We start from the raw sequence: 10,899 nt of genomic DNA on the forward strand, positions 1-10,899 counted from the left end.
GATAATTACGACTGGAGATGGTTGATGTCACTATTTTATTTAACTATAAATACATTTGCAGAGCCCAACTGTAATGTGCTGTAATTAATGCCCAGAGAGGGTTTGGTCTAGTGTCTTGTGCTTATTACACTAACTTTGACTAAGTTACATGATTTTATACTGAGGTTTTGTATAAATCATTGAAAGCCATCCCAATGTAAAGAGAAAAATATAGAGCAAGATAAATAAACATAATAAAATCTGCACCAATATGGCCACATGCCACATAAGAATGCAATAAGGTCTGGTTAGTGAGAATACTAGATGGCAAATAACATTTGCAGAGTATTTGCATCAGTGAGTAATGAGCCATCATGTAACATAAAAACAAGCCATTCATCCAGTGTAAAAATGGCCACCTCTCTGAAATAGATGTGGTCCAGCTTCTCTTCTTGTCTTATGTTGATTAATAATAATCATGCACTTTTTAATGTGTATTGGTCAACATCACTGTGGAATCGTAAGCCGAAGCCTGCATAAACCATCAGGATTTATTTATTGGCCATTGATTTGTGAAAGATGCAAAATTGAATCCTATTTTACGTCGAGTTTAATTAATCAACAACAGTTCATCTACAGTATCTTCCCTGTCCATTTTCAATCAAAGGTTTGCATAAATCCCTGTTATCAGCGCTGTATCGTCCAACGGGTTGCGGTCATCCATAAAACCAATGCATTCGATCAGTTCAATGTTCAATCAGTTCAATCGGTTCATGTAACAAGTGTAGGCGTTAGTGAAGGAGCTGCTCGGGTTTACTCCCATGTGAGCGAGAGCATCCCACAGCTGAGCTCCCAAAGCCTCTGGGCCATGTCGTCATCCTGAGCCTTCGCTGAGCACTTTGCAGGGGCACAATCACTGCACGGGATTAAACAAGGAACTGGTTAGTGCAAAAATAGTAATTCAATTGTTTTATCGTTTCTAAACAGTTTCCTCTGCGAGTCATTTCTCGTAAATAGAGGTTATCCAGTATCCACATATTCATTCTAAATAGAAATAGAACCTCCTATGTTTATTAATTTGGCCATATTCATTTTAAAAGCCTAATAATAGGAACAGTAGGTGGTTCTGTGCAGATGTACTGTCAATGCCACTGATTCACAACAAGGAAGAAGCTTTGCAGTGTTTTCAAACAAACGGGGAATTCTGGCACAACGTTTTTGAAGCCGCAAAGTTAATTGTTAACACTTATTAACAGATTTGTACCTTCTACTTTGAATACTTGAATATTTTGTACAACAAATACTTTCACTTGAGTACAATTTTGACTGAGTAACTTTTACTTTTATTGGAGTAATGTTTGATCAGTGGCATTTGTCCTGATCAAATGCCACTTTGATTTCAAAGTACTTGAAATCAAGTACTTTGAGCATCACAGTTGCTCCAGATACAAAGTGGTTCATCCTGTGTAGGTGGTACCTGTAGTATCCCCCGCTCTCTTTGTCCAGAGACGGCTCCACAGCGCAGTAGATGGAGGTCTGCGCTCCCTGTGTCGAGCTCTTGGTGAATGGACTGACCACTTTCATCACAAATTGCTGCGGTCCGTTCAAGTGCCTCCACAAGTCTGTCTGCACCACCCCAGGGTGAAGGGAGTACGCCGTCACACCAGTACCTACAGGGGGAAGACATGCATTTTAGCCATGTAGAGCAGCTTGCACTTAACGTACTCCCTTCCCCACATTTGTTTCCTTTTGCACTTTATGTAAAAGTGCAGACAATCTTTATTTGATCAAATCTAAGTTTAATATAACTGTAATATTCTTGATATGATGACTTAAGAGAGCCATTACAACAGAATCACCACTTAGCAAGCGCTAAGGTAGCTTCATAGATTACCTGACCTCCTGCAATCAGATCAGTTGGCCCCCCCCCCCCCCGATGGGAACTGCTGATTTAGTGTAATAAACTGTACCTTCCAGTCTCTTGGCCAGTGAGCGTGTGAAGAGGACATTGGCCAGTTTACTCTGTGCATAAGCCCCGTTTTTGTCGTAACTCTTCTCACTGTTGATGTCTTCCAGGTTTATGGAGCCAAAGCGATGAGCCATCGATGATACATTAATGATTCTGGCTGGAGCCGACTTTTTGATTAGGTCCAACAGCAAATATGTCAACAAGAAGTGGCCTACAGTGGACAGAAGTCAAGACAGCAGCAGTAAAATATACAGGGAGTTCCAAAAGTTTCAGACCTCTTTAAATTATTACTATTTTATTAAGTGGCAGTCTGATACTGACTGGTCTTATCTGAATTGTAGTTATCAGTCATCAATATTTAACTGCAAAGACATATTACTAATACCCCATAAAATACCACAATGTGCAACTAATACATTACTAGTTCTGTCTAAAAACAAAACAAAAAACAGTAGTCATGGTTGTGTCACATTATTCTTCTACCAAAAGCCCTACATTCATTTGAAATATAAAAATGGATGCTAGTAAACTAAATAAAGCCCTATTGAGCAACTGGGCGAGAATTTTAAAAGTTGAATACTCGAAAAGTTAGAAGTCAATGAGTGCCTCTAATGAGCGCACATTAGAGGAGAATGAGCGCACTCTCGCTCCATTAAACAACACAAGTCACTTAAGAATCCAAAGAATCAGTCACTGACAGTGTTACTTAAACAGTATGAAGTCATTGTTTGAAGAGCGGGAGAAAGGCAGGTACATTTTCTCAGTGTGTCAGTTGGTACGTCACACAAAATCTTCCATCATGAATTAAGGCAAAACTGCAAGCCCAGCCTATTGGTATCTTAAGCCTCTTGAAGAAAAATGGTTTTATGTAATCCATGAGTCTACATTTGAGCATTTAAATAAGAATATTTGTTGCTGTATACACAATTCTTTGCACTGTGGTGTATTGTAATGCGAGTCTGTCCACTAGAGGGCAGATTAGGAGTTATTAGAGCACTGGTTCCCAACCTCTTTTGTGTCATGTACCCCTGGAGTTCTTCATGTACACTCCGAGTACCCACTAAACTCACATCATTAGCAGTGCTGTATTCAAAATGAAGCTATAATACTTTCAAATTCAAACATTTTACTGAAAAAACATGATAATAGATGATATATTACTAGTTTTACTCTGTTTTTGAAATAATTCCAAGTACCCACTGCAGGGTCACCCACAGCAGTCCCACTGATAAATGCTCACGTACTCATACCCCTGGTTGGGAAACACTCTCTCTTAGAGTCTTCAAAGTTTTTCAGGCCAAGTAATCAAGAGATGGACACTGGACAGGGACCCCCAACTTTCATCAAGTGTCTCAAAATGTGTTTCTACTTCTACAGGAGCTTGTTTTCCTTTCAAGTAAGAAATGTCATAACAAAATATTTAAATGCAACCATTCAAACATGTAGCAACATCCTGTATCTATATAGAAAAATACATTCATGGTAAAGCTTAGCTGCTGTTCGAATACTACTTTAAAGTTAAAATTCATAAATGTTGAATGCTCGACTTACCCATGTGGTTTACACCAATCTGCATCTCAAATCCATCTGTTGTTTTCCCATACGGACACACCATCACGCCAGCGTTATTGAGGAGGATGTTGAGTTTCTCTTCTCCTACAAATATATAGTTAGGCACAATGATTTCACCTTGAATAAATCGAACTTCTGAATAAGTCAATTGCATCCGATGTGCCCCGGTATGTACCCTTGTTAATGTTGTCTGCAAACTCCCTAATCGACTTGGTGTCCGACAAGTCCAGCTTCATGCAGGCCACGTTCTCATTGGCCGAGGTTTCCACAACTTCTTTGAGCGCCGCTTGTCCTCTCTCCATGTCTCTGCACGCCATGATGACTCTGGCACCTGGACACGACCAACAGCACGTGTCATGAGGTATTAATTATTCAGGTTTGTTGAGGCGTGGTGTTATGGCAGACGATAAGGAAGGGTTGTGTTGTGCTGTACATGGTCAAAGAGCACCCTCGTTTGACAAGAGATGGTTTTACAATGTATCCACAGAAATAGTCCGCCTGCAGATTTGGCAGCTGTTCTTGGCTTACACGGATGGTAGGCTGGAAACATAACAGCGCACAAATTTGGAAATGAAATAAGATTCGAGTAAATGTTGTATTCTTCACATTTGGATGCTCTTCCTACCAGGCAAAAGCTTGTGACTCTATGAACGTGCCCTTGACTGCCTTATATGAGTGAAAAATATAAATTTGAATATTTTTGTAAATCAGATTTCAGTCATTTCTATAGAATCCTGCTATCTGATGATTCTTCGGTCTTTCTCATTATACTGGACAGTGGGAGGAAACAGTGAGTACACCCTTTGGAATTTCTTGCAATTCTGCCTAAATTGGTCATAAAATGTGGTCTGATCTTTATTAAAATCACAAGAATGAGTAAACAGCATCTGCTTAAACTAATACCACCCACACAATTACATGTTGTCATCTTTTTATTGGCCGTAACATGTAAACATTCACAGGACAGGGAGGAATAAGTGCGTACACCCCCTGGCTAAGGATCATCCAAGAGCTACTTATACAATTGTATGCAGACATTTAGAGTCAGGTGTGAGCCAACCTGAAGTCCAATCTCTGAGGTGTCCTAAAGACTTCCCCCCGCTCACTTCCGTCAATAACCTTTAGGAGTTACTGCGCGGACGTTTTGCTCCTCGTATCATTACGCCTCACAATATAGTCCCCCTTTTTATCTGCTTATAAAATGGACATGTTACATTTCTGTGTAAATATACTTTGCATGAAAACACTTCACGTAACTTTATTTAAATAGGGAACACGTGGAAGAGCTTGGTAGCTTCTATCGTGAGCTTTTTTGGAGCTATATGACATGTGGGAGAGGCTGCGTATGTGCTCCGTTTGCGTGACAGAGCGCACGGACAAAGACCAGACGGGGATATATTAACTCGACTAAGGTTAGGTAAGAACATATCTTAGTATGTAAAAACGGTGGCCTATTCCTTTAAAGCTGCCCAGTTTTGTAAAGAGCAATGGTCGAAGATTCATCCTGATTGTTGTGCAGGTTTAATCTGCAACTACAGGAAACGTGTGGATGAAGTTATTGCTGTCAAAGGAGGGTCAACCAGCTATTTAATTTGAGGGTGTACTCACTTATTCCTCCCTGTCCTGTGAATGTTTACATGTTACGGCCAATAAAAATAATAAAAACAACTGTAATTGTTTGGGTGGTATTAGTTTAAGCAGACACTGTTAAGATCAGACCAGATTTTACGACCAATTTAGGCAGAATTGTAAGAAATGTGGTGTGGTCATGTTTTCCTCCCACTGTATATAAAATGATTACTGTACAATTAGATAGAATATACACATCTTGCTCTTTTCTTTTAGTTTGTTTTGTTTATTTAGTGGCAAGAAGTATGACGACCCTTCAGACCTCCAGACTCACCTCTCTTTGCCAGGTCTATGGCTGTCTCTTTGCCAATGCCAGTGTTGGCTCCAGTGATGACCACAGTTTTCCCATCCAGTCTCTGAGATGAGGACCAGGAAGGGCGGAAGAAATTTCTGTCATGGGGAGAAACACACATTGTTACTCAATGAGACAGGTGTTACAACATCAACACAAAGGAGAAGCAAGACACTCAAACATGTCTATAAAACTTAGTTAAACCATCCTGTAAGCTAACAGCTAGCATCCGTTTGACTGACGAAATGACATTAATATTAGATGAAGCTAAACATGCTCAAAACTTAACTTTGGTAACATAACAGAAAACTAACATGATGGCCGATTTGATAAGTTGTTACGTACCTCACAGACTGCATGACGCCAGAAAAGCGATACAGATGTGCATAAAATAACCAATACGGTGATAATAGTTGTATATCGAACTTTAATTCGCCTCAGTGTAGTGAGTTAAGAGAGGGCGACGCTGTTAGGAACCGGTTAAATCTGTCAATACGGAATTGTTAAGAAGACAAGTCTGACGGGCAGAAATTTGAGCCAATCAGCAGTGTGAAACCTGCCCCGCGAGCGCGTTCATTGGCGGAAGGATGATAAATGTCCCGCCTTCATGTTGTGCGTTCGCTTGTGCATGAGGGTGCGCCAGGCGGGTGGGATCTAATCATGCTTGGTCAGCGTGATCATTCAAATTATGGTCAAATCATGGTCAACTCTCTGAAAACTGATCATGGGAAAGCGTGGTGTACTTCAGCAATGAATAATAATAATAAACAATCATAATCAAAACAATTATTGCCATGTTGATCAGGTAAACTCTTCATAACAGTTGAATAATTTCGGATAGTTTTTATTCATACATGTGCCATCATCACTTGCTTACTTTTCCATAGTTTGTTCACCTTTGTATCTTTCAGGGCAAAGCTCATCAAAGTTGCTGCTGTCAAGGAATTCCAGTGAGGCCAAAGACCACAAACATCCTAGTTGTAAGATTCACTTCCTTTAACTTATTCTAGTTTGTATGAGTCTTGTGTAAGTGAATGTTTTGTGTTGGAATGAGCTATGTATGGAAGACGGGGTGTGTGCATCTGTTTGTTATGGTCCAAAACACATTTCTAACTTTGCTCACACATTTCTAACATCCCAATTCTACACATGGATGCGTTTATAAGCACATTTCATTTCACAATGCTGTCAGGTTTTTGCAGTTGACTTTGTAGTAGTTGTATTTCCTATTTTCCCCAGCAGGTGGCAGCTCAAGGCCATCTTCCAGTATCAGGTGAAGGTTGAAAGACACAGACCAGCAGCTCACATGGTTTGATACTGTCTGCAGATTCACAGGTTGGTGTTTGGCTCATTTCCTTGGCTTTGATCAGGTTCTCAAGGAAAAAACTCTCAAGGAATGCTGAATATTATCGATGATTCCACTTGTTATTTACACTTCATATACTGAAATCTATCTCGAAGGTGCTTGGAACAGGAAGCGCTGAGCCATTCATCAGCTGATTGTGCGTAAAGGCAATGCTTCCTTCCCTCAAAACTGACTCAGCACAGTTGGCCATGTCTGCCTGTCTGGGGTGCACGTCTGTGGTGCTCGGCCAGAGGATGAAAAGGAATGCATCCCATTTTTTTTGGCCGATTGTAAACATATTGCAATACACATAAATGGTACCATTGCAGAAAAGAGGTATTTTTACAGTATCAAAAAACAAAACACTATTATATTTCCATTACACTAAGAAGAATATGAATGTGAAATATAATAACATTGCCAACATGGCTGAACGTTGTCATGTTTTCTTTTTTACTCTATGCTCCTGTATATTCAAATATTATTACCAAATTATCCCCTCAAGCAAATCATGAATGTAATACAAGCATAATATTTCATTGTCTCTGCTTGTATTAACATTCCACAGACCGTCGACAGCTGTTGATTGCTTGCTGTATTACAATTAGACAAAACAATTTACCTCAGAGCTGCGGCGCCACAAGGCAGCCCTTCTCCACCCACACACACACAATGGAGAGGCAGAGGATGCCTTAAATAAGCTTTGAGAACAATCCATTAGGCCTGAATGGGACAAAGGCATGATGGGAGTCAAGAGGATGCGCATTTTATTTTTATACTCATGAAAAACAAACAAGACCTGAGGAGGAAACACAGCGCTGTATTGACAGGATATTTGTTAATCTAGTGATGGGAAAACATTTCTCGTGCATTGTTAATATTACTAGCCTATTAAATATGAAATGGGCTTGAAATCATCATAATACGTGCATCATAATGTCCATCCCAGGTGTCATTTCCTAACATACAGTAAACTTAAACAGTTCCTTTCAAAATACTGCCTGCATGAGAGGGACGTCTCCTTTGCAATTGCCAAAGCTTTTTTTCTTACATTACTCATCAATTTGAAAACATCATGGTAAGCTATTCTTGTAGTCACATCTGCCCTGGGGTTACTACCTCCATTACCACTACTTTTTCACCAACCAATACTTAGTAGTAATAGTACTATAGTACAGGGGTTCCCAAACTTTTCAGGCCACGTCCCACAAAATCATTTAACCAACAATTCAGGACCCCCTTCTGTAAGATTTAAATAGCCTTATAATAATTTAAGGGACAAAGCATTTGAAATATGGTTTGATGATGGTTAATAATGGATTTGGCTAATTTTGGATAAAACATTTGATAATTTCATGGAAATATGTTTTCAAAAATACATCAAATTCAATGAAATGTAAAACATATTGTCTCAAAACCATCTTGCAACCCCCACTTCAGTGTCTCACAACCCCCCACGGGGTCCCAACCCCCACTTTGGGAACCACTGCTATAGTACAAACAATCCGTCATGTCAATATAAATTTATCAATAACATGATAAGTTTGTCCAATAAAATGACACTCCCTAATGTAGCACCATAGTCATAGCAAAGAAAAGTTACATATTTATTATAGACTTGTGTGCATAAAGAACACACAATCACAAATCACAAAAGTATCCAAACAAGTACAATTATTTAATGATTTGATATTTTTGTTATTTCCAATATTTTTCATGTATATTTTTTTATTGATATACACAGAAACAATTTGTTATAGGACCATTTGTATCTATATCACTTTACTGTATAAGAAATGATTTCATCAAGTGCCCAGGGCAGGGTTTTGTGTCAATATGGAACTTAGTATGCAGAAATTGCTGCTCCAAACACAAGATGTCCTCATGTCCACAATAATAATGCTTGTCGTACAGCGAGTTTTATATTTCCCTCATTGCCACACTGTCAAGAGAGACAGTGCCCTGTTGAACTTGTGACGTCATAAATAGGACAGGGTAACCTCCTGTTTGCCTGTATAGCACATGTGAAACACACTGACCCTAACCAGGCCAGAGCCAGCCTGTCTGCCCCGCCAAGGTCAAGTGTACACATCAAACAGAGCAGCAGAGGGAGATACATATTCAACATTGTGTATTCAGACATGCTTCATTGCAATTTCAGATACAGGCAAACAGTAAGAAGACAGAAGCCAAAGCTCTCAACTCAATCAACCCAGTCCAGTCGATGATATATGAAGATCAACACAATTCTTTTCAGTAAGCTTTGAATTTAACATCTTGCATTACATTTTATTTGATCCAATAGTTATTTGAAATTTCCTTTCTGTGTTGCACGCTGAAGCAGACTGGTGCCTTCCCTTATGTTTACAGTACAACATTATCCTCCAAGGTGACTTCCCCCATAACCTCTTATCACACAAACACATAGACGACCTGCAGTCTGCTGTGTACACTTAGACCTATCTTTGGCATCTCAGATCATGTCTATTACCATCACCACCTTCACTGACCACTACGTCTTCAGTCGTCTGTTTAGTCTGGCTTCTCGCCCTCTTGTCCAACCCCCATCCCTCAAACAACCGGTTACATAACGCATAAACGCTGCCTTTCATTCACCCACGATAACTGCTGATCGCGTATCTCTGACCTGTAATGGCCCCAATAATTGTCCCGATGCTAATCTCAAATTTTCGCAGCAAATGATTTGGCCTAACACATGGTTGCGTTTAGCTCGCCTTTGCTCTCCTATGTATTTTCTCACCGTTTCAGAAAATCTCTAGAGAAATGGCCCCGCAGTTCATTTGGAGGTTGTCCGTGCAATATGCTGAGGTCTTGTAAATCTGGGATCTCAAATTTTGAAAGTAGATCCACCCAAGAGTGCATAGATATACAGCTTTTTCTCTAGTTATGGCCATCTGTGCTTCAAAGAGTTTAGTTGTAGTTTATCTTTACAATGACAGGGCGTTGTTTTAACATATGGTTTTAATATTAGTAGCATACATAAGACATTAGGACTCAAGTGATTTATAGATTTTACATAACAGTTATACTTCTCTATGAAACATTCTACCTTCATCTGAACTATAATCATTTATTTTTTATCTTAGCCTTATTCAATGGTATTATTGTTCACTGTTCAGGCCTCTAAATATTATTCCATGTTAAAAGTACTGCATTATGCCCTTAGGCGCGCAAATAGCCTTTATCATCACAGCTTTACTCTGTCCCCTTAAAGCAGGCCCATAAAGCAGGACACCAGTGCTCTGTTCCTCCATAATTCATAATTCGTGAATAATGTAAACCAGTGCCGGGCCTGCAGTGGGGTTGGTGTCTGTTTAAATGTGAACCGACGCTTGTTAAAGGCCATGTTACGAGCCCCAGACAACACTGTCCTATTTTTATAACCATGAAGTCAATCCTGAGCACACGAGGTAACTGTGGCTTTTTTAGTAGCTTTGTTATGCTAATTTTAACATCTAACAATGAATAGCAATACTTCTGTCTCCAATGCAAAACGTGACATTTTGCTATTTTGGGTTCTTGAGCTTTTTTTTGTTGTACAAAGTAGGTCAGGGAGTACCAAGAGTATATGAGATGTTGCAATCCTGGCATACTTGAGATATTGCATTCTAGTAACAGTCACAATAACTGAGACATGGTCAAGGCTATTGCAGAGTCAGGTCCAGGTAGACAAAAACAAATACTGAGTACATTTTTGAATACTGAAGTGCTTTGCAAAATACAGACGGCTGCACAGCACTCTCATTTCTATCTACTTTCCCCCAGTCCTCTCCAGTGTTGCATTGTATTTTAGCCACTAATGAGACTGTAAATCAAGTGTGTGAATAGACTGTGATTGCTTTATTAGGCTGTTCTTTTGGCACTTTTATTCCCTGGTCATTCGCCCTTACCAAATACAGCCCATGGGAGAGACTACCTCTTTAGATAAAACATTGCCTAACCTGTGCATATCCACACAAATATTGATGAAAACAGTCAAGAGGCCCGTCGGACTCTTATCAATATTATCGACTTTTATGGCCTACATCAGCTCCCATAGTGGTTAAATTGTAACCCTGGCTTCCTCTTCCTGTAGACTGCATGCTGAGAGCA

General features: G+C 39.6%; 1 protein-coding gene across 1 annotated transcript; it reads right to left on the reverse strand.

Moving 5' to 3' along the window:
• Window positions 1–275: 275 nt before the first annotated feature.
• On the reverse strand, window positions 276–5,926 carry rdh12l (retinol dehydrogenase 12, like). The gene is made up of 7 exons (XM_079576482.1): window positions 5,787–5,926; window positions 5,424–5,539; window positions 3,696–3,851; window positions 3,500–3,604; window positions 1,950–2,159; window positions 1,457–1,649; window positions 276–895 (listed from the first exon to the last, which is right to left on the reverse strand). The coding sequence occupies exons 1-7, from the start codon at window positions 5,798–5,800 to the stop codon at window positions 793–795; spliced, it is 897 nt and encodes a 298-aa protein (XP_079432608.1). The 5' UTR covers window positions 5,801–5,926; the 3' UTR covers window positions 276–792.
• Window positions 5,927–10,899: the final 4,973 nt, after the last annotated feature.

This window comes from Gobius niger (genome assembly GCF_951799975.1).
Source record: "Gobius niger genome assembly, chromosome: 18".
NCBI classification, from domain to species: Eukaryota; Metazoa; Chordata; class Actinopteri; order Gobiiformes; family Gobiidae; genus Gobius; species Gobius niger.

Excerpts from the sequence above, each read along its gene's own strand:
- rdh12l (XM_079576482.1), bottom strand. Across the intron at positions 3,852-5,423 it reads CATAGACCTGGCAAAGAGAG|GTGCCAGAGTCATCATGGCG; the intron begins GTGAGTCTGGAG and ends GGTCGTGTCCAG. Across the intron at positions 3,605-3,695 it reads TGCAGACAACATTAACAAGG|GAGAAGAGAAACTCAACATC; the intron begins GTACATACCGGG and ends ATATATTTGTAG.